General features: G+C 38.2%; 1 protein-coding gene across 2 annotated transcripts in view; it reads left to right on the forward strand.

Annotated features, from left to right (window-relative positions):
* The window catches only part of PLCB1 (phospholipase C beta 1), an 861,266-nt gene that overhangs the window by 613,003 nt on the left and 223,720 nt on the right, over window positions 1-24,543 (forward strand). For both annotated transcript variants that reach the window (XM_059892402.1, NM_174817.1), the window contains 2 exon segments: window positions 2,562-2,662; window positions 3,888-4,054. In XM_059892402.1, the coding sequence (XP_059748385.1) occupies window positions 2,562-2,662; window positions 3,888-4,054 (268 nt within the window).

Raw genomic sequence — 24,543 nt, forward strand, 5'->3', positions numbered from 1 at the left:
GGTATGCTCTTGGGCATCATCCTTGGGTTTCGTCCTGCTCAAACACAATGAGTCTGTTCTATCCACTTTACCAAATCATGAGATCCAGGAAAATAAAATAGGTGAATGATCTTTGCACATTCCAGCCTTACTTAAAATGTAAGGAATTATTAACTGACCATAGCTTTTCCCTCAATATCTCCTCCATATTCTTTCACTTTAGCTTTCAGTGATGCTCATTTCAACTTATTTCTCCAAAATGTTTTTCCCTCATTTTCACCCACTGACCCCAAAGGGTATCCTCATCAGTCAAGTTGGGCCAAAGAAAACTGAAACTGTATTGAAACATTTTCCATTTTCTAGGTGCTAACATCCAACTGGTAATAAAGTAATATTGTGTTTATTCAGATTATTTCATCAATGTGTTCCCTCTAATAAGAAGTTCTAATTTATAGCTGGTAAATAAAAAATAGAGTTTTAGTAAAGTATGTCATTTTATGAAATGTGTATGGACTCTTTTGTAAATGGCTTTAGTTGAATCTGATGTCTTGTGGGAAGCATATTTTCTATCAACTTCCATCTTTTTCATAAATTACATTCATTCATTTAGTAAATATTTATTATGGACGTACTATATGCTACAGAGACTGAGAAGTTAACAAGCAACACACAGGTCCTAGTTTGTGTCGGTCTGCAGGTTAGCAAGTAACACGGAAAACTGTACAGTTGGAAGCACAAAACCACGTTAAATAAGAACTGAAACAGGAGACAAGATGGTGTGAGGGTAGCACAGAATGGAAATTAAAACCTGGTGTAGGAAGAAGAGGTTTTAAGCTAAGACAAGAAGGGAGAAAAATAAAGGAAGCCGCTAAGAAAAGGAAGACAATGATTGATACCTTCGACAAAATCTGCTTGTATGCTTTTAGTGAGATCAGGAGGAGGGCAAGTAGAGTGAGCTCTAAATAGTAATGAAATAGTATAAGTATATACTATTTATATAAGTAAGTATATACTTATTTATATAAGTATATAAATAAGTATAAGTATAAGAGAACAAATTTGGGGTTCATCAACTCCAATAAAGTCTGATGCTTGAGTTGGCCAAATGAGGCACTGATTATTTCCTGGAGATTTGTTTTTAAATTTGTCTTCCCTGTATCTCTTGGACATAGAATATGATAGCAATGCTCATTTTTGTCTATTTTCAAAGCTACTTATAAGAGACATGGGTGTCTAACTCAGAGAGTGTGGCAGTTAAAAAAGTGTACATTCTCCAGTCAAAAGGATTTCTCTCAGTTTGTAAATTAAATGGAATTTTGGAAAGCTGTTCATAGGTTAAACTTTTCCCCATTTTATGAGTGGCAAAACATCATGAAACAATATGTTGGAATTTCCTTCTTGGAACTGGCTGCTTGTACTCATGATTTCAAAGTTAGTGTCCAGGTAACTGAGCTTAATCATTTAATGCTTCTTGCTATATATAAATGATATGCGTTGTTTGGTTGTCTCAAAATGCTATTTTGCAAAATGGACTTTTTTCCTGTTCTATAAATCAATTTAGTAAAGAAAATGTTATTTTATTTATTCATTTCTCAAATATAGGACTCCTGCTGTTTGCCAAGTGGTGAGCTAAGTTTTCTTATCTGTTAGCAAGCAGTGCAGTCTCAGACAATAATTTTTAGATACTTCTATAAAAATATATTTACAAAAATATGTATGTGGTAAAAGGAAGGATGTTTTCTTTGATTTAAGGGCTTAAAAATAAAAATAATCATATAAACACATACCCGAAATAGGAAAAGCGGCGTGAAGAGTGTCCTTCCTGTTAACAAATGCTGGAAGACATGCTTCCAGTTTCCATGGCAGCTGCACTAAACAGACAGTTTAGTCACAGAAGTCAGCTTTTATATCAGTGACTTGCTTTCTAAACAGTAGGACTGAGGGGAATCAGTGACCAATAATGACTGGTGTCCTACTTAGGAAAACTGTGTTGCAACTTATCAGTTTACTTTAAAAAAGAAAGAACACTGTTTGAAAAAAAAAAAAGACACAAAATTGGAATTTTATGTTTTCATTTTGAAAATATCTTTCTCCAGGTTCTTGAAAGAAAAATACATTCATTCAAAAGTCTGCTAAACAGCACATAAGCAATGTGAATGTCCTTCATGCCACTGATCTGTACACTTAAAAGTGGTGAAAATGACTTATTTATGTTCTGTGTATTTTATCACAATTAAAAATGAGGTTAAAGTCACCAGGAAAAGCAACCTAAAAGAAAAAAATTGCTGAACAGACCATGTTTCACTAGGTCTAACTTACTTTAGAAATTGCCTTAACATCCCTTCAGAAGGAGAAAACTCTTAAGCTTAAAATATAATGAGAAAATAGAAAATTAGTTTTTGGTACCTCAAAAACTAGTGTCCCTGTAATGCTAGCCCATAGATGCTTTCTGAGTGCTTACCCTGAGCTCTTAAAAGAAAAGAAAGAGGAAAGGAGGAGGGAAGGAGGAAAGAGAGACAAAACAGGGAGGAAAGATAATGAAGAAAAAGACCATTTACTGACCCTCTTATTTTATTCCCCAGAATGATTCGATACCTCAAGAAGATTTCACTCCTGAAGTGTACAGAGTTTTCCTGAACAACCTTTGTCCTCGACCTGAAATTGATAACATCTTTTCCGAATTGTAAGAGAATACATTTTAACCTGTTTGTTCCTGCTTACAGTGGTACTCAGTGGTACTCAGTGTGGCTTTAGCGGAGTGGTAGAGGGAGATGTCAGAAATTCTTTGTACAGTGAGTAACAGCAGTGTTTCTGCGTCATTTGTTGGAGACCATCACACATTCCTACCTCTGAGGTTCAATCACTGCTTGTAATGAGTGAAATTTGCTGTGACTTGTTGCAGGGTGTCATTGTCTTAATATTCTCGAGGGTCTCTGCATGGTTTGAAGACTGTGGCTAGAACTGAGTGGCATGTAGGCAAGAGTCTTTGCAGAGATAGTCTCATGTTGTAGAAAGAATGCTGAACCGGGAACCTGTCATCATACTTCTCTGCATTGCATCAGTGAAATGAGAATTTCAGATCACTAACCCTCCCCCCCAGCTGAAAATTATTTGCTTTTATATTAGAAATTATACAGACATTACTTTTTTTAAATGATTTTTTTAAGAAGCAAATCAAAACACCAAGGCAAATATGGGGAAGTAGCAATTTAACCTCCTTGATACACTGAAATCCACATGCTGACAGACCAATCCAAAACTGATAAGCTAAATAAAAATTTTTTTCATATGGAAATCAAGCACAGTACTTTGCTGAGTTCATTGCCATCAGTTATTGATAGAACATCTGCAACATCTGTACCTCTGAACTTGTCTTTGGGTTGTCAACAGGATTGAAAAGGGAAGTTTGAATCACACTACATTGCAGAGTTATAGACTCTTGCTGAAACATAATTTTAATGAAAAGGAAAATGTCCCCAATCATATTTGTTCTTTTTAGTAATGAGTAATAAATACATCTTTAGGGTGATTAAGCAGAATATGAGAATTTGATGACTAAACCAGTTTAGCATCATAATCAAAACAGCAACCCATAACCTGTGTTCCCTTTAGAGTGCTGCACCTTCACACACAGAATGCATGTTCCCTACTGTGGTTTTCTTTTGCATCTGGTATAGTTCAAGGGCATTGGGATTTGGTGGCAGTCATTGCAAAGTGTTTGCATCCCACAGAGATACAGCAGTTGTGATGGAGCAACACAATGTGTTTAGGGCAAGATAGGAATTCCAGTATAGCATGCTCTTGCCAGGTATGGCAGGCGTTTATTTCTACAGAGCTGCTAAATGCAAATACATGCATGAGACTTGACAGAAAAACCTGCTAATTTCCTGGTGTTTAACTGTTTTTAGTGGTGCCAAAAGCAAACCATACCTTACAGTTGATCAGATGATGGATTTTATCAACCTCAAGCAGCGAGATCCCCGGCTAAATGAAATACTTTACCCACCTTTAAAGCAAGAGCAAGTCCAAGTGTTGATTGAGAAGTATGAACCTAACAACAGCCTCGCCAAAAAAGGTCAGTTCACTTTTTCCCACACCAGAATGAGGCTCGAGTTCTAATTGTGAGTGGGCCACTCTTCATAGTCACGGACATTAAGGGTCATTTAGGGTTTTTTTTTTTTTTTTTTTTTTTAAGTTTGGTATGTGATGTTTATCTGGTGGCTCATTTGGTAAAGAATCTGCCTGCACTACAGGAGACCTGGGTTTGATCTCTGGCTTGGGAAGATCCCCTAGAGAAGGAAATAGCAACCTACTCTAGTATTGCTGCATGGGAAATCCCACGGACAGAGGAGCCTGGTAGACTACAGTCCATGGGGTCACAAAGAGTCAGCCATGACTGAGCAACAAAGCCGTCGTCATCACTGTGTGATGTTTGTGTTGTTGTTATGTATACATGTGTATGTAACATCATTTTGGGGACTTCCCAGGTGGTGCTTGTGGTGAAGAACCCACCTGCCAATGCAGGAGACTTAAGAGATGTGGGTTCAATCCCTGGGCTGGGAAGATCCCCTGGAGGAAGGCATGGCAACCAGCTCCAGTATTTTTACCTGGAGAATCCCCTGGACAGAGGAGCCTGACGGGCAACAGTCCATGGGGTTGCAAAGAGTCAGACACAACTGAAGTGACTTAGCATGCACGCAACATTGTTTTTTAAATGTCTAATCATTTGTTTTGTTTTAAATTTTCCCCATGACTGAATGCATCTTTCTTCAGACAGGATACTCACTATCTTAAAAATTACCCTTTTGGTTCTGTTTCTAGTTCTGTGACATGACCCACAGATATTTCTAAATCACTAACACTGAAGAGAATACTCAATCCATTAGAACCTTATCTTATTCTAGCTTACACTATTGAATTTTTCCACTTGAAATAATATTTTAAACTTTGTTCTTCTGTGCTTAAAGAATTTAGTGTTTGTAAGAGGAAAAAACTGGTATCAGATAGATGAACTAAATTGCCAGAAAGTTATTGAGATATTTAAATCTTTGATTCTGGAGAAAAGACTTGCAAAAATAAATCATGAAAATTCAGTTTCAAGGAGTTTCTAATCGTATTAATATGTGGCATCATTGTCTCTGAACTGGATCATCAGTTCTTCCTTTATCACTAGTGACCAAGTCTCATCTGGATTGAAATTGCTTCACTGAGAAAATTAGTATGTTATTACTGATGTTACTGTAAATTGCCTAGATATTGTCCAACTTGGACAATATTCCATAAGGAGTAAAGAAAATAAAGTGCAATTAAATAATCATTAAGAAGAAATATATTTCCTGTTAATATGCAAGTAATTCATAAGTAACAGACAGCTCTGGTAAGCTTATGGTCATTAATAAGAATAGTTATCATAAAAGTAGATTTAAAAGTTATTTTTGCATATTGCATTTTTTTCTGGAACTAGTCCTCTAAATGAGAAATGGAAGTATTTATTAATATCCAAGTAATATTCTTTCCTGGAGAATCCCATGGGTAGAGGAGCCTGGTGGGCTGCAGTTCACGGGGTCGCAAAGAGCCGGACACAAGTGAGCGACTTCACTAACGAACTAATATCATTAATTCTATTCTACATGTTATTAGTTGAGAATTTAGAGATGATTTACTTTAGTTTTTAGTTTTATTACTTTACATATTTTCATTCTAGTCTGTTTCTTTGTCAGGCACTTTGCCTTTGCTGTAGCATCATTCTTACCGTTGCTGACGTCGAAGGAAACGACTGGCCCAACAGCACATGCTGGTGTTGCCAGGCCAGCCCTCCAGCCTCCCCAGATCTGATGCTCTTTCTTTCCTGGTGCCATAGACTTGGGATTTCTCCCTATCATTAAACCAGAGACTCCTCGGAAATTTCGCATGGATAGCTTGACCGTTCCCTTCTGAAGTCCAAACTTCGCCAAAAATAACTAACAGTGTTTTAACAAGTCCGACAAGACTTCTAAAAACAGCCCATGACACCAGGAAAACAAAAAGCTCTTGTGAAACCGATGAGGCCCTTCAGAATCTAAACCATGCCCGTTTCTCATCCCCTCACACCACACTGCTGATGGTCCGAACTTCATCTAGTGTGTGACACCCCATACATGACTCAGGCAAAGTAGAGGATACAAAGGAAAATGTTCTGATAGGTTATTGTAAAACTCTGTCATCCTGGAGAAACCAATTTTGATTCTAATGGAAATTAAGATTAGACTCTTGCAAATGCAAGAGTGTTTAGTGCCATTTTACAGCCATACTAGATGTAAATTCCATAATCATGCAGACATATATAATTCAGGTATATTTAATACAGCAACTCTGAGGACTTACCTGGTTAAGACTCCATGCTTCCACTGCAGGGGGTTTGTGTTCAATCTCTGGTCAGGGAATTAAGATCTCACAAAACAAAACCAATAAATGAATAAATAAAATTTAAGACATAAAATAGCAATTTAGTTTATTTTTCTACAACTTTATTTTTTCTACACCTTAATATGGTAATTGATTGTGAAGTCTCCATGTCAGCCTTGATGTGATTTTTTTTAACCACAGTATTCATTTCTCAATCCCAAAACTTCAATAGGAAGATAAACTTGTAAGGTCTCACACCAAGTCATTTTGTTTGCTGCTTGGGCTCTGTTTATGTGAACAACAAAGATTAGAGAAGATTGTTTTGTTTTTCTAGCAACTGTTGTAACATTGTCAAAAGGATAACAATTTTGAAATATGTGTTTGTAGTAATAAGAAATAGTTGGATTAGACTTCAATTTTTTAGTAACCAAGACTTTGAGATATTTTTTCCAAATTTGTTCAAAGTTTTTTTGACATTGCAGTTCATATTATTTGATGTTTGACTTTTAACATATTTTTAGGAACTCCTTTATATGTCCAACAAAGTACAATTTAATAAAGTATTTATTATATGGCTTCATTGATTGATATGCAAGGAAATTAGCTTTCATTTATTATGTGACTTTCAAAATATACATTATCATTTTGCAAAGCAGGAAACCAAGTCTTTGAGATTAAATGTATACCTGTGGCGGATTCATGTTGATATATGGCAAAACCAATACAATATTGTAAAGTTAAAAAAAAAATAAGATCTCATACCAAGATACTCTTCAAAAAAGCAGTTTTTAATTTTCAATGAGCTAATATCTTTTTAAATTAATTTATTTTTTATTGAAGGATAATTACTTCACAGAATTTTGCTGTTTTCTGTCAAACCTCAACATGAATCAGCCAAAGGTATACATATATCTCCTCCCTTTTTAACCTCCCTCCCATCTCCCGCCCCATCCCACCCCTCTAGGTTGATACAGAGCCCCTGTTTGAGTTTCCTGAGCCATACAGCAAATTCCCATGGGCTGTATATTTTACATATGGTAATGTAAGTTTCCATTTTAATCAATAAACACCTAAGAAAATAAGTAGTGAAATTTAATATTATATTTTTTTCTGTTGTACTTTACATTTTGCCTAGTTCTTCAAATGTGTTCAAGCATTAATTAAAATGACCCCCAAACTCAGTCTCAAAAATCTGAGAAAAACACTTCCATATTTGCCTATATTTGATATAAAATGATGGGAATAAGATACATACAGAATATACAAGCAGGCATGCTAAGTTGCTTCAGTCATGTCCGACTCTGTGACCCTATGGACTGCAGCCCATCAGGCTTCTCTGTCCATGGGATTCTCCAGGCAAGAATACTGGAGTGGGTTGCCATGCCCTCCTCCAGAGAATTTTTCCCACCCAGTGATCAAACCCACATCTCCTGCTAATCTTAAATTGGCAGGTGGGTTCTTTACCACTAGTACCACCTGAGAAGCCAGAATATACATATGTAATAACAAAAATGCACTTATACTCTCTGATATCAAAAAACGTATTCTAAAGTTAGGTGCATAACAAATAGACAACACACAAACTTGACATGTGCTAATGTTTAGTATTATGTGCATTTTATAAAATTTCAACATAGAAGGTAATTTTCATTTAAATGAAAAAATTTTAATGTAGCTAAAAGCCTAATGGCTAAGACTGAGCATAGGCACAGCACCTGGAAACATGAAATGAAAACCCGGAAGAGCTGACCATGGGTGATGCTCTGTGCTGCTATCGTCAGTGTGTTATCCACATTCCACACTGGAGTTTCGGTCTCTGTGGATATGCACTGGTTGTAAATAATTGGAAGGTTTCTGTGCTGTCTAAGGCCAAACGTTCATGTGTTTGGGTTGCACAGAGTTGGAATCTTGTTGCAGAAGCTACTGTTCTCAAGGGAGTTAGATTTTAGATTTATTTCTATAATTTAAAATCACACACTAAAAAATTCATGCGGCCCCAAGTCAGCAAATGTTTCTTCCTTACCATGTTGTTTGCACTTGAGGACTAACTATGCTTAACATAGGGCTACACAATGACCCCTGCCTCTATTGAACAGTCATGAATGTAAGTTTGAAGATTAATGTTTCTTAAACTGTTAATTTTTTATCACTTAAACTCTTTAGAAGGAAGACAGTGAGTAAAATTCATATGAAAAATGAAATATTTGTATTGGTGCCTTAGGTAACAGCCTACAGACCTCTAGATTCAGCAGTTATGTCTGTGAAAGAAGACCAAATACTGTTTAAGCTGCCAAACCAAAAGAAAAGTTTAATTTGTTCATACTTTTATTCTTCTGTGAAAAGCAGGTGTTCATAAGTATTTGTTAAACAATTGAATTAATATAATAGATTATAATATTAGCAAATGTTTCAAGGTAATTTTCTTTTTTAACATGTTCTTTCCCTGAAATTTTTACGAGGTGTGGCATATGAAAGCTTCCCTGCTTTGTTGCAATTAAATTATTAAAATACTGTGAGTTACTAGTTTAATAGGTGAACTCAAAATGAATAATAGCAGAGCTATTTTGTTTTAAACCAAGCAAATAGAAGTTCAGGTATAGAAAGCATTTTTGTTCCAAATCCACCTACACTAATAATGATTTGCATCACTAGAAATAACCCCACTGTATTTTCAATATCATTTTAAGAAACTCCTACAAGTGAACTATATTGTGTCATTATTATCAGCAGCAAGAAGCACTCAGAGTGTGCTAGATTGGGCACTGGGTTTGGCAGTCTTGCAGCTTGCAGTATTAGGTGGAACTCCTTTAGTTGAAAAACGACAAACTTAACTGAAACAAGCACAGAAAGAAATTGATGCATATAAACATATATGCTTATAATTGGTGCATAAAGGCAAAAAGCGAGCGTGTTAATGACTTGCAGCATAACTTTATCCAGGGGCTCAAATGATGTTCTCAAGACCCATCTTTCATCTCCCAGTGACGTTCTCTGTACTGACCGTAATTCTTGGACAGACTCTCCTGGCAAAAAACTCACCAGCAGCTCCAGGCCTGCCAGTCTCAGTATGCAGAAACTCCTCTTACTCATAGTTCCATCAAAATCCCAGAAACCAGAGCACGGCTTAAAAGTCACCCAGGACCACTCCTGAACTAGGACCCCTGTGGCCTGGAGGATGGAGTATACCAATTGGACAAACACTGGTCACATGACTCCCCCTAGAGCCAATAAAGAGTCAGATACCTAAACTACTTGGATTGAGAGTGGGAGAGAGGTGGTTCCCTGAAATTAAGCCTGAGTGTGCTACCTGGAAAAAAAACTAGTCACCAGGCAGATAAAACAGCAGGTCTCACTAAAACTGGTCAGAAATCAACAACTTATCATCACTGTTTATCCACCTATTATGATACCTTAGGAAGCCATTTAAACCTTTGACTGTTTCCACCCCCTACTTTGCTCATCTTTGAATATATTCTGAGAGATTTACTGGAAGAATTAAATAAGTTGCTCCTGATAAGAAGGTTGCATATCTTAACTGTTGCCCATTGAACTCTTGTTGGTCTGAACTAATGAAAAATAAGAATTAGTATTTATGCTGAATAATTTCAACCCATTTGTGGGTCTGAAAGTGAGATTCAGAGCACTGGGCAATACTTTCCTGAATGCTCCTGTGTCTTGACTAACAGGCTTATTTAACTTATTGCAATTAATAATAAATTAGACTCATTTGATGATGAAACCTGAAAAAATAGGGCAAGTCGTTTCTGTGCAGAAATGTTCATTTCTGACTCAAATATTTTATCTATATTTTTATTAAGTTGAATTATAATTATATTTTAAAGTATAAAGATTTATACTGGAATCTTACTATTTACTTTAACACTTAATTTTCCTACTAGAATTTTAAAAATCATTATTTTCCCAGCACCATTTCTCTTTACTAGGTAGAAGTTATCAAAATGATGATTATTTTTATAAATGTGTATTGTGTATCCTCAAGAAGTGAAACATGCCATAATTTTTAAAATAAGCTGGTGTTGTGTTATGGTTAAGCCAGTTAAGTGACTTTGACTTGTCTTGTTGAACTTCAGGTTCTTCATCTGTAAAATGGGATGATACCAACACTAGTAAACATCAGTGTTTATCCCCTATCCCTTGGCATTCATGGTTCCAATTTAGTCCACGGCATCTTCTGCAACTCTCCAGGTCTTTCTTTCTCTCAGCCCAACTACAGCCAACCTCCAAGTGTCCAGGACTTCATGTCCCCAGGAGTAAATTTCCCTCGGGAAGTAGTACCTCTCTTCCTTGCCCACTGTGTGGGACAGTTAAATAAGTATTCTCCATATCCTCCAAAGCTCTCAAGTAGGTTTAAAACCCAGTTGCCAACAACTGTAACCTACTTTATAACATTCCCTTTATTAGCTGCCTTTTCTTCCCTTCTCGTTTCTCCACTCCCCTGTTAGTTCCTAGGTTACCTTCCACTGTTGCATTCAAATCCTTATCTCAAAGCCTACTTTTAGAAGAACCTAAACTAAGGCAAACACTTTTCTACAAATGGCCTTAACAGAATCTAAAGTGAAAGATGGGTAAGGTCAGTGTAGCTGAACACTGAGAGGAAAAAAATAAATAAAGGGCTGTGCTCATGGCTCATCCTTTCTCACCTGTCACTAAGGTTTTAGCTGTTATCACTCCTGAAGTCCTGGCTGGAAGCCTCAAAATCACAGGATCTCTTGTGTACAAGCAACTTATCCCTTTAGCCCTATCTCACTGGTCATAGAAGAGGCAGCTAAGGAAGTGACAATGTTGAGAGTAGAACTGTATTTTCTGTGTCCCAGTGCGGAGTTCTCTTCACTACTCTGGACTCCACGTGGAGCCCTCTGTTAGGACTTGCTCAGAAAAGGCAGTGTCATCTATTTAGAAGTTAGCAATTTGCATCCATAGCAGTAGTTTTCAGACCACCTTTGACACAGGATACTTCTTCTAACAATGGCTCACTCATTGGTCAATGTGTAAGAAAAACTTTTTGGTTTTTCCAACCAGTAGAAGCACTATTTGGTTGAATTGGGGACCGTGAATTGTAGCTGAAGACAGCTGCCCTACTCCTGTTTCTTCTTCTGCTCCATACCTTCCTCTGAAGGCACTTCTGCCAAACCCCAGGAGATTCAAGATGCTCAGTCTAAAACCACTCATCTGGAGGTGATATTGACTGGCCTAATGATCTGTCTCACCGTTAAGGTGGCATTCACTTAAATATTTTTATATGCATGATCTGTGTAGCAATACAAGAAATAAAAGAACAGAAATCAATGAACAGAGTCAACTCAAATAAGATAGGTTTTCTTCCCAAAAGACAAAGACAGATAAAAGCTGTGTGATAAAGCCAGTTCTTTTCATGCCTTAAAGTTCCTATACTGAGAAAGCTGCTGAAAAGCCACTCTAGTATTTTACTGATTATGAGCCCATTTAAATCCCACCTATTGACTTTCTAACCTCTGTGGAAGGTCATAGAAGAATGACATTAGCTTCTGTGAGTATATTCCAAGCTCCTCTTAACTCTGTGTTTCATCTGTTCATAGACTTCTCTGAAATATTTGAGATTGGCAGAAATGAAAAAAATATATATTTTTTTCTAGAGAGCCATTATGAGTCCATTGTTTGTTAGTTCACTTGGTAACTTCCTTGGATTTCCTTTTCTGATTGCATTTCCTTGTTTCCCAGGAGGCAGGAAGTGGGCTTGAGGAAGGCAAATGCCTGGTCCAGGAGTCCTGGTGTTTTTCTCTCAGTAACCTCAGTGTCTGCTAAGAATCACAACTCTAGCCAGAAAGCCACAACTGGGTTCATTCACAGCTGAAGTGGCCTCTGTTCAGAAAACAACCAGTCTGGTTGTTTATATGATACAAGACGAAAACAAATGCAAGTTTTAAGAGGTGGGGAAGGGAATTGGTAGCGTATTCCACCCCAGTCTGCCAAGTCTTTTTAAAACATCTTTCCCTCATCAGATTATGCCTTCCCAAGATGCGTTGCCATTGCGTGTGAGAACTACTGGGACAAAGCAGATAATGGCTGTTTTCCTCTAGATCTCTAGACCTCCCATCACAAAAAAGCATTAGCAGTCAGTATTACACATTTTCCCTTCTCAGCAGGGGTAGGGATGGAGGCCAATAACTCAGTTAGAAGAAACAGTTTAGCAGTTGCACTGTGCTGTAGAAAAGCCATGAAGCCACAGGCACTTGGCCCCAAAGTGTGCCACAGCTGAGTTTGGCTGATAGTTGATTTTATACCAAATAAGTGGGAAGGAAATTGAATGCAAAGGGAATCAACTCCATGGAAAATATATGATGACCACAAGGAAGCCAGATGAAGTGAGGTGTGGGCTGTCTACCCTAATGCTTCACAAAAAAGCTGAAATATATGCCATGGCAAAGGCTGATTAATGTCAGGAAGCTGAGACTGACCAATAATTTCATTCATTCATTGTAGAGATGGTAGGAGGCCTGTCTCTCTGAACCAGTGCCACCTGTAGGACTCCAGTTACAGAAGCAAAATTACCTGTAGTGTAGGGATAGCACAATTTTAAGAAGACAAATGAGGATGTTTGAAAAAAATCAAACTTCTCACCTAACACTCTACCTTAAATGTAGAAAAGGAACCTAAAGTGCTTCTTTTTCATGTTGCTATTTCTCTTTGTTTAGATTCGAAGAATCTAAACAGACGTCCTGGTGGAGGACCTAGAACATTTTGGTTTCCTTTGTGTTATTGTCAGCGGGCTTCCCTGGTGGCTCAGATGGTTAAGAATTTGCCTGCAATGCAGGAGACCCAGGCTCGACCCCTGAGACAGGAAGATCCCCTGGAGAAGGGAACAGCTACCCACTCCAATATTCTTGCCTGAAGAATCCCATGGACAGAGGAGCACGGCACGCTACAGTCCATGGGGTTGCACAGAGTTGGACATGACTGAGATTCATTGTGAAGGGTCTCCTCTGATAGAGCAATGTGATGCGCACTAATAAAATGTGATAGACTGGTTCCCTACCCTCTGTGTACCTCTAGCTTTAAATGATCAATCAGCCCTTACATAAATTTAGTGGAAAAAAAAACAAAACACTCCAAACCCATGTTTAAGAATGTGGAGTTTTAATCTGGATTTTGTTCTTATCTAATCATGTCAATTTAAAAGAACTGCTTAATCTCAGTCCAAGTTTATCTGTCCTGTTAAATAATAAAATGCCGTCTTGCCTACCAAGTAGAACAGTGAGATGCAAAGAAATTGCAGATGTGAGAATACTTTGAAACAGGAAAAGTGCTAATTCAAAGCGAGGTGTTATTATTAAGAACTTCCATACAAACCACATTAACAAGTTCAACTGAATGCAAGTAGAACTACATACAGGGGCACAGAAGCCATGACAGCTGGGTCATGAGGTTGATCTGCAGAACACATATCCATTTAATGGATATTATCATTGGTATCTTGGGCTTGTATTTTTATATAGTTACGGTTATAGAGAGAAGGAAATGACAACCTGCTCCAGTATTCTTGCCTGAAGAATCCCATAGACAGGGGAACCTGGCAGGCTACAGTCCATGGGGTCGGAAGAGTCGGACACGACTGAGCGACTAAAGAGAGAGAGCGAGTGAGCAGTTTTTGCCATCAAGATAGATTAAGAATGCATGACACTTTCCAACCTAAGATAAAATAATAATGTGTGAGGACATTTATGGAGTATAGTAACTCCAGAATTGGAAAGAAATGGGTAAAATAGACAAAGAAGCCAGCAAAGTTCACATATTACACAAAAACACAGCTAGTTGGCAAACATAATAGGCAAATTTGTGCCTGAGAAAAGATAATTAAAAAGGGGGCATTTAATAGATTATTTCTGAAATAACAGGCAAATAGATTTTGGTGAGCCCTGGGATATTGAACTATCTGCACTTACTTTCTCCTAGCTGGTCTAGCAGAACACACATCACAGTCACAGCACTGAGAACCAATATGAGCCAAGGAAATTACTTCTGAGGGCTCTGCTTGGAAGTGGTTTTAGGAGGTGCTAAGCCGTCGGACCAGTAACTTTCCAACATGCTCTGGTATCATTACAGTAAGAGCAGGGTTTGAATGATGATGAATGGATTTTCAACTGCCTAATCCCAGTGACATCCAAACATGTGAGTGCCAGATCCTGCCCAATTGGCATTTGACTCCAAAAAGTGAGGCTGGTGGCCACGCTAGCTGGCAGAGATATTGTCCAGTTGCCCATCTCAACTGTGTGATAACTCTGTGAGGATTCTTAGGCCATCTGTCTTCCAAAGCATAATTTGTAGAGATTTCTCTGTGCTTCCAGCCTTGAAAGATAATATTTGCATGCATTTGGCTGTTCCTTTTAAAAGGTAACCTGTATATTTTTTTTCAAAACCCACAAAGCAATATCACAGCCTCTGTTTAGCACTTTTGCTGTGCTTACCTTGGCACAACATGTTTTTCCTGTGTTTTATTTTTCTTTCTAAGAGTTAGACTCATGATTGGGAGAATAAAAATGCTAGCGGGTGCCTCTAAATTACTTGCAGAGAATAGAATGTAAATTAAGTCTGGAAAAGAATTTTAGACCTTGATAGACAAAGCCAAATCAAAGAGCTAATCCTTCCTTATGCCTCTGCCAGATGGGTCATTTGTCCTGCCTGAGCCCAGCTTCTTTTAACAGAAAGATTAAAGTCACACGTTTTGGAGAGATAAGTAAATCATGGGAAAAAATGCTTCCTTGGTCACATTTGGGGCTATTTTTAGGACTAATCTGTGGTGCCCAGATTGACGCCAACTGCTACAGAGGCAGGGTTCTCTCCTTTTCATCATCCTTGTTTCTCATCCGGGCTAGTGCTGGGAAAGTTATGGAGATAAAACATCGTCAGTCACACTCACTACCATCTGCCTTTCTGTTGCCCTGGCACTGCCTCCAGCACTCAAATTGAGTACCCCTGTGACCTTAGACAAGTTGCTAACCTCTCTAAGCCTTAGTTTGCTCAACTGAAAATGGGAATTAAAAAGTACCTTTCTTATAGGATTTCTGTGCCTGGCACGTGATCACTGCCCAGGTAATGCTAGCCCTTCCTGTTGGGATGATGATGATGGTGATGATTTATTGATGCCTTTTTCCAGTACTAGAGTCTGTGCTCTACAGCAGGCTAGCATAGTAGTTAATGGCATGGAACAAAAAACCTGGTTTTGCATTCAAATCCCATTTTATTCACTTGTAAGCCATGTGACCTTGAGCAAGCTACTTGCCTGGAGTTTCTCATTCATAAAATAAGCATAAAAATAGTACCCACTTCATAGAGTTACTGTGAGGATGGAATGAATATTTGCTTATAGTAAACACTATATGGGCTTCCCTGGTAGCTCAGACTGTAAAGAATCCGCTGGAAATGCAGGAGACCTGGGTTCAGTCCCTGGGTCAGGAAAATCCCCTGGAGAAGGGAATGGCAGTCCACTCCAGTATTCTTGCCTGGAGAATTCCATGGACAGAGGAGCCTAGCAAGCTACAAATCCATGGAGTCACAAAGAGCTGGACACGACTAAGTGACTAAGCACGCAAACAGTATATAAAGATTTGTTAAGTACTATACAGGAAATAGACTAAATTCACTAAACTCTTCAAAAGCTGGTTCTCTTTTTCCTTACCATCTTGCTTGCATATTTGTAGTATATTTCCTTTCAAGTAAGAATACATTCTTTTTCTTAGCATTTTTTTTTCAACATAGACAGCCGTATCGTCTTTTTTTGGCCCTTCACGGCATCATCACTGTTTTTTACTTTAGCGCTGTGCCACTGTTCCCTTATGTCTGCTGTCAGGATGAACTCAGCAGCCGTCCCGTGTTGCTGCTTGAATGCCATGATGAGGTCATTTGCAAGGTAACCATCCCAGTAAAACACATACACTGAACAGGAAAGAGCCTGACCAGGAACTTTCAAAACAAGGCACCTTAGTAATGAATCATGAATTTTGTTTAGAGATTAGCTTACAACCATTCCCTGCTGTCCTTTTCCCTCCTGGTCAGAGAGCCCATGTAAGGTATCACGAGTGAGTCTGGTGCTACGGACTTGCCGTCAGCCTCCTCATCAGTTCAAGGAGGACCATCAGCTTTTGTTATCTAACATCACTGAAAGTCACTTTTATAAGCTTCTGGGTAGAAGGCAAGGGCCTATAGATTTTTTCAAATAAACTTCTTACTTGTGAATTTCAAAAGAAATTCTAGCAATACTGATCAAAGAAGTTAGGAGGAGAAAGTATTAATAGAGCAGGTAACTTATGTCAGTGTCAGGCAGGACAGTCAACTCTTTTATTGTTTGAGGATTGACTTACTCTATTGTGAATTATTTTAGTCCCCTGCTTCTATTTTCATGGTTTTAGACATTTAATGCTGACTGTGCCAAAGCCTTTACCGTGTGGATCACAATAAACTGTGGAAAATTCTGAAAGAGATGGGAATACCAGACCACCTGACCTGCCTCTTGAGAAACCTATATGCAGGTCAGGAAGCAACAGTTAGAACTGGACATGGAACAACAGACTGGTTCAAATAAGAAAAGGAGTACATCAAGGCTGTATATTGTCACCCTGCTTATTTAACTTACATGCAGAGTACATCATGAGAAACGCTGGGCTGAAAGAAGCACAAGCTGGAATCAAGACTGCCGGGAGAAATATCAATCACCTCAGATATGCAGATGACACCACCCTTATGGCAGAAAGTGAAGAGGAACTAAAAAGCCTCTTGATGAAAGTGAAAGTGGAGAGTGAAAAAGTTGGCTTAAAGCTCAATGTTCAGAAAACGAAGATCATGGCATCTGGTCCCATTACTTCATGGGAAATAGATGGGGAAACAGTGGAAACAGTGTCAGACTTTATTTTTTGGAGCTCCAAAATCACTGCAGATGGTGATTGCAGCCATGAACTTAAAAGACGCTTACTCCTTGGAAGGAAAGTTATGACCAACCTAGATGGCATATTGGAAAGCAGAGACATTACTTTGCCAAGAAAGGTCCATCTAGTCAAGGCTATCTTTTTTCCAGTGGTCATGTATGGATGTGAAAGTTGGACTGTGAAGAAAGCTGAGTGCCGAAGAATTGATGCTTTTGAACTGTGGTGTTGGAGAAGACTCTTGAGAGTCCATTGGACTGCAAGGAGATCCAACCAGTCCATTCTGAAGGAGATCAGTCCTGGGTGTTCTTTGGAAGGAATGATGCTGAAGCTGAAACTCCAGTACTTTGGCCACCTCATGTGAAGAGTTGACTCATTGGAAAAGACTCTGATGCTGGGAGGGATTGAGGGCAGGAGGAGAAGAGGACGACAGAGGATGAGATGGCTGGATGGCAGTACTGACTCAATGGATGTGAATTTGAGTGAACACTGGGTGTTGGTGATGGACAGGGAGGCCTGGCGTGCTGCAATTCATGGGGTCACAAAGAGTCGGACACAACTGAGCGACTGAACTGAACTGAACTGTTAGTGCTTCCCTCAGGGGCTAGGCAGAGGGAAAGAATAAAGATAAAAGTTTCCCTGTGGTCCAGTGGTTAAGACTCCATACTTCCAGTACAGGGGGTGCAGGTTCAATCTCTGCTCTGGGAACTAGGTCACCGCCATGCCAAAGGGCCAAAAAATAAAATAAAACTCTTCTGCTTTTCCAGCTGATGGGGAATATGGGGGCTTGGAAATTTCTGGAGCATCTCTGGGGAAAGGAGCCATAGGTTTCTTTCTTCAGGACTTGGGATGTCCCCTAGACTTGGGGACAAGGAACCCAATAGAGTATCCTTAGAACCAAATAGAAAAGGTATTCTTTAGTTTTCCTTCTCCTCTGTGTCTCCATTCCCTGAGACAAAGCTATAATGCTTTGTTGCCACCTGTATCAGAGCAGGGTAAGAGGGTCTTAGAAGAAAGGAAGTATCTCACCTGTTAAATACTCCCACCTGATAAGTACCTGGGAGCTCAGGCTGCCTTTGTGACTGACCTCCTACCTGGGAAAAGATACAGCATGGAAAATATGGCTGACAAATTATCCATACAATGCCATTTGTGGTGATATGAATCACTGCATACTTTTCACCAAAAATATATGAATTAAAGAAAACCAAGGAGATTCATCATGAACCCCTGGCCAGGTAAAGCAGGACTATGACAGAGAGCCTTCAGTTTCTCTCATTTGATTTCCTTTTGCCTAAAAATAGTGGGATTAAAGAACAAAGCATATGAAATCTAACTTTTTAAACTTAATTAGCAAAATTTTGCAGTCTGGTGTAGTAGAAAAACCATGGAACATCAGGATAAATAGAATGGCCTAGACATATTCATATAATTAAATTCTCTCTTAAAACTACATGAAAATTGCATTAAAAGAGATATTTTAAGGCATAATTGAGCAAGGGTGGAAATAATAATAGGATGAAAGACAATAGCCTCATAATTTTGGCAGCTACATATAGGTTTCTAGCTATATCATATCTGAGAAAACTGATCATAGGTTACTGTGTGAGACTTTGGGGACCAACCTAAGTTATTCTGTGAAAACCTTAAAAGTCTCAGAAATTGATCATGTTAATTTCCTCTGAAGTGGGTTTAGAGCCACAGTCTAAAATAAGGAGAATCTGTTGACAGCTGTGTAAGCAATAATCAGAACTCCCTGAACTTGCCTGAAAAATTCCATGGACAGAGGAACCTGGCAGGCTATAGTCCACGGGGCCTCAGAGAGTCAAATAAAACTGAGCGACAAAGCATGTGTGTGTGCACACACACACACACATGTACACACATAGAACTCCCACCTGGGAGGAAACTAAAGACTCACTTATTGGAGACAAGAAAACAGAGGGTCTGGGGAAGACAAAGCCCCAGGTGAAAGCAGAGCTACCTATCATTTGAAAGCAAAGCAATATAAGGATCATAAACATACTGGCTACTTCTTCCCACATTAGCTCTGGAAGGCTGGCGTCCAGGCTTTTATTCTCCCTGCAAGTAATTAAACAGATTTCTCAGGACTTGATCAGCTTAAGAAGAAAGACCTAAAGGTATTGACATTAGGAGTTACTCCAAAGAGACAAGACTGATGATCCCTCTACAATAATGCCTTATTAGCTCTCATACTTTTAAGATTCACTTTCAGATATATTGATGATATGAAAATTCCAATTAACTTTTTAGTCCACCAATTTGAAATATGAACAGACAATTAAAAATCACTAGATATATAAGGAAAACTTCCTTAAAAAGTAGAAATAAATAGGAATAAAACTACCTTGGGGAAAACAATGAATATGTAGTGAGAAGAAAACTCCAAATATATATATATATATATATATATATATATATATAATTAATATCCTTAGAATGATAATAGAATATATTAAGCCATTGGAAAAAATGCTATTTTTAAAAGAAATGTCAGAGAATATAAACTGACTTTAGATATTAAATAGAGGGTAATAGAAACAAAACACTCAAAGAAGAATTGGAAATAAAGTTGTGGAAAGCTCCTAGAGAGTAAAGCAAGGAAATAAAAAGAAAACTTGGAGGGATATGTATAAAAATGTAAAATTTGATCAAATATTCCAGAATAGTGAGAACAGAAATAAGTACAGAGATAATTTATAAAAATATTCCAAATAGGAAAATAGCTTTCCAACTCCAAAGGCTCCAAGAATATCCAGTACAGGGGATAAACCAATAACAAAGCATATCATTGTGAATTTTAAGAAACTGGGACTGAATAAGATATTTGAAATTTCCAAAGAGACAAAATAAACAAATAAGAAAACAGGAAAGTGAAAGTGAAGTCACTCAGTCGTGTCCGACTCTTTGCAGCCCCATGGACTCTAGTCCACCAGGCTCCTCTGTCCATGGGATTCTCCAGGCAAGAATACTGGAGTGGGTTGCCATTTCCTTCTCCAGGGAATCTTCCCGACCCAGGGATCGAACCCAGGTCTCCCGCATTGCGGAGAGCCACCAGAGAAGCCCCAAGAAAACAGGGCATATATGTTTTCAGGATGATCAATCAATAAGTCTTTAAATCTCTTAATAGCCATACTAGAAGTTAAAAGACAATGAAGCCAATTTTCTGTCAAAAACTAAAAGAAAATATTATACCCAACTAAACCATCAGTAAAGGATACAAAAGTCATGAAGTGATTTTTAACCATCCAAGGCTCAAAAAATTCAAAAGCTAGGAACCCTTTCCCAGGAAGCTACTGACAAATGTGGTCACACTAAAATGAAGACTAAATATGAAGGAGGAAGACATGGTCTAGACAAAATGAAAGAGATTCAACAAAGAATAGAAGTGGGAAAAAAGTGACTGAAAATGAAACTGGGAGAATACTTATTGTGTTTGAACAAATTGCAAAGAGGTTTAGATAACTGTGTCTTCTTGATGTAGAGACTTAAGCTGAAATATCTTTTCTTAGATGCCTGGAACAGGAACTCAAGCTTGAAAGTTCTGTGGGAAGTAGGTTTCTAAAAGTTAATAGATAATGAGTGTCAGGACTAGAGAAAATAAGAAAACAAGTCCAGAAAGCAAAGATTGTTCCATTCTGTTCTCCAGAGCTCCCTTTTCTGGACACAGATCTTCCTATTCTTAATTGTTCCAAAGGTCCACAGGATGCTTCCAGGTTTAAAGAAGGCAGTGGAATAGCTTGTTCCCCAGTATATATTTAAAGGCCTTGGCATGCACTTGTAAACATGAAATGGATCCAGCTGAATGTCCTAGATTTACTGTAAGATATAAAAGCTTCTCTGGTGGTCCAGTGGTTAATAATCTGCCTTCCAGTGCAGAGGACATGGGTTCAATCCCTGGTCCAGAAACTAGGATCCCACATACCATGGCTCAACTGAGCTCATGTGCCACAACTATTGAGCCAGCACTTTAGAGTCTGCAAGTCACAACTACTGAGCCCACACAGTACACCTTTGGAAGCCCATGCCCTAGAGCCTGCTCTCTGCAATGAGGAGCCACTCCCATAAAAAAAAGCCCTGCAGCTAGAGAATAGCAGTGCTTGCTGAAACTAGAGAAAGCCCTAGAGCAGCAGCAAGGAGCCTGTGTACCACAACGAAGGCCCAGCAGAGCCAAAAAAAAAAACCACTTTTTTTCATTAAAAATAAATAAATAAATAAAAGCATCCCTGGAAGGTCTCATTTTGTCACAGAATTTCAAATTTCTGTCTTTCTGACATGTTCAGGAAGATACCAGTGGAGCCTCAGTCACTATCTACAAGGGGACAGAGAGGTCAAAGGAGGCAGAGGTCCAGTTCCTGGCATTCCAAAGCCACCTGACATTTGCCAGTTTCTTTGCAGTGAAGATATTGCTGAGAAATGACAGGTCATATAAATGGCCATTAGGGACCATCATTTTGTCATTCCACTTTCCTCTCATATCCCTTTATAAGATGGTTCCTCCCCATTTAAATCAGATCTTTTCACTTTTGATCACCAGCCTTTTTTCTCAATATACATGAGAACTTCTTTTGAACCAAAAAGCTTTGTAGAGCATTGTTTCTACATTCTGTGAGAGACATATTTTTCCTACTTTGTTCCAAGAAGTTCAAATAATGTATATGCTTATAAAGATCTTTAGGTGCCATTATAAGAGTGACATGTCCACTTGGAAGCATATCAGTCTTTTATTAAGAAAATATGTAAACGGCTTTATTTTTAGCCTTTCCCAGCTGGCATTATCCTTCTGAACTTCTTTTCCTGTTGATTTTATTCCATAAAATCATCACATTGCTTTTAATTTTGGTTTGATGTTTCATAATCTCGTTCTAATACATGACATTTTGTTTTATCTGGTAATTATCCCTAATATATTTAACTACTTGAATTCGTAGTATTTTAGAATTGAAAGAAATATACGAGCCCATCTAGTTTTCTCTCCTGTAGTTGAAGAATTTGTCACTGATTGGTTACTGCTGGCAGGAAAGGAAGCCACATATCTTGTACTGTTACTAATTTTGACAAATATGTTTAGAAAAACACTGTTTTTCCTATCTTAATTCACAAGGCTTTTCTTTTGTCTGCATGCCTCAGTGGACCTGAAAGAAAAAATCGTAAGCAGCTTTGCAAAAACAGTAAGACATTGGTGGAAAAGTACTGGTGCATTTAAGTCAACAGCAACAGCAATATTCCAGCTGTTGGTTACATGCAAGGAAAGAACATCCTCTAAGGGTGTGTTTTATTCTGAAAGCCTTTACTAGTCAGAACTTTATTTTTAGGCTAATTCATTATGTCAAACATATCTACATTTTTGCAAATGAACTTTTGACCCCTTTAGCTGATGCCTTGTAACTTACAAACCTCCAACTCCCTCTTTACTTTTTCATTGGCTTTTCTTGATTTCAACATATCCCTGTCTAATCATTTGACACATTAAAAGTCTTGCATATTTGCTCCTTTAGTTAGCAAGACAAAGCTTTGCGGTTGAAAAGTTACTCCCAGGTGTCTGCCTACTTGCAGTCTGCAATCATATTCTGAACTGTCCTCCAGACTCACATATCCTTATTCAGTGAAGGCAAATTCCTTCACTGCTGCTGTTGCTGCTGCTGCTAAGTCGCTTCAGTCGTGTCCGACTCTGTGTGACCCCATTGACGGCAGCCCACCAGGCTCCTCCATCCCTGGGATTATCCATGCAAGAACACTGGAGTGGGTTGCCATTTCCTTCTCCAATGCATGAAAGTAAAAAGTGAAAATGAAGTCACTCAGTCGTGTTCGACTCTTAGCGACCCCATGGACTGCAGCCTACCAGGCTCCTCCATCCATGGGATTTTCCAGGCAAGAGTACTGGAGTGGGTTGCCATTGCCTTCTCTGAATTCCTTCACTGGGGATTTTTAAATTATTTGATATAATTAATTGTAAATAATCCTTACAAACACTGACTCACTTAACTCTGTTTTTTACTGATGTCAATCTATGCTAAAAATTATGTTAAAATCTTTAATTTCCAGGAAATAATAAAGGTAGAGTAGATAACCCAAAGGATACACTTAATTAACCTATAGAACTTTAACCAGGTTTATATTGAATTTAGCTATATTTTTATAAGTTTGGTTTTGGTGGTGTTTGTTTGTTTGTTTGAGAGGGGTTCTGACATACATATATGTATGTGTCAATATTTCATAGCCTCTTTTGAAATAGATTTGTCATGTTCCTGATTTCCTCATTAATGAACTAAATAAAATTTTGACACATGTTCTTTGGCATGTTTCAGAGCACCAATTGACCATAATTTTAATATTCTCATTTGGGAATAACTTTCTATCCTGTACCCATCACTATCATAAAAATTAATCACAAGCATGGTTCAGAACCTTTCTCAACATAAGGCACTAGAGGTAATACATAGAAATTGAGGCTAAAAAGTTAAAATTAACTTATTACCCAAACCATATTGGCATACAGTTTGTTTTAATTGCTTTTACAAGTTGCTGATCAGATCAAAGAATGTTTATTCTGAAGATATCAGACACAAACACAGACTCAGTGTTCACTGCAGCAACATAAAAAGTGATATTTGTGGCCACACCATATTTGCATGCCTTTAGAAGAAGTATACACTTGTGAATTTTCCTTGGGGCACACTTTATTCCGGGAGTCATATTACCTTCCTTCGTTGGCCCCAAAGACACCTGCATTTACTGTGTGCTTTGAGGAATAGCAGTAGAAATTGAGTTGTATGAAACTGTAGGTTAAAAATGCCAGATTTTAACAATTTCGTATGATCCGACCTAAGCAGGTGAAAGAATCAAAATTATGCCATCCTTGGTGATTTTCCAGTTTCAAAACAATTTCTCTTCTATTTTGAATCACTAATCATCAAAGTAAGTGCTGACTTTGTACCAACTGTACACAGAGAATCATGGTAGTTCCCAAGGATGACAAAGAGACATGCATGTCCTGCTCTGGAGTAGTGCATGCCTGCTGTTCAAGGGGTGAATGGTCTTATTTTCTGTTACATTATGATCTATTTGAAGGCAGAGGCTTTGCTGTGCTTTATATTTCTGTGAATTCATTACATTGCAGAGATTCAATAAATGTTAAGTGAGTCGAAGGTAAGCAGACAGAGGAGAAGGAAGAGATGAGGGAGGGAGGAACGGAAACTCATTTGAGAAGAAGCTGGCAAAATGGCATTAATCAGAGTGAAATGAT

Source organism: Bos taurus, chromosome 13 (assembly GCF_002263795.3).
Source record: "Bos taurus isolate L1 Dominette 01449 registration number 42190680 breed Hereford chromosome 13, ARS-UCD2.0, whole genome shotgun sequence".
Classification (NCBI taxonomy): Eukaryota; Metazoa; Chordata; class Mammalia; order Artiodactyla; family Bovidae; genus Bos; species Bos taurus.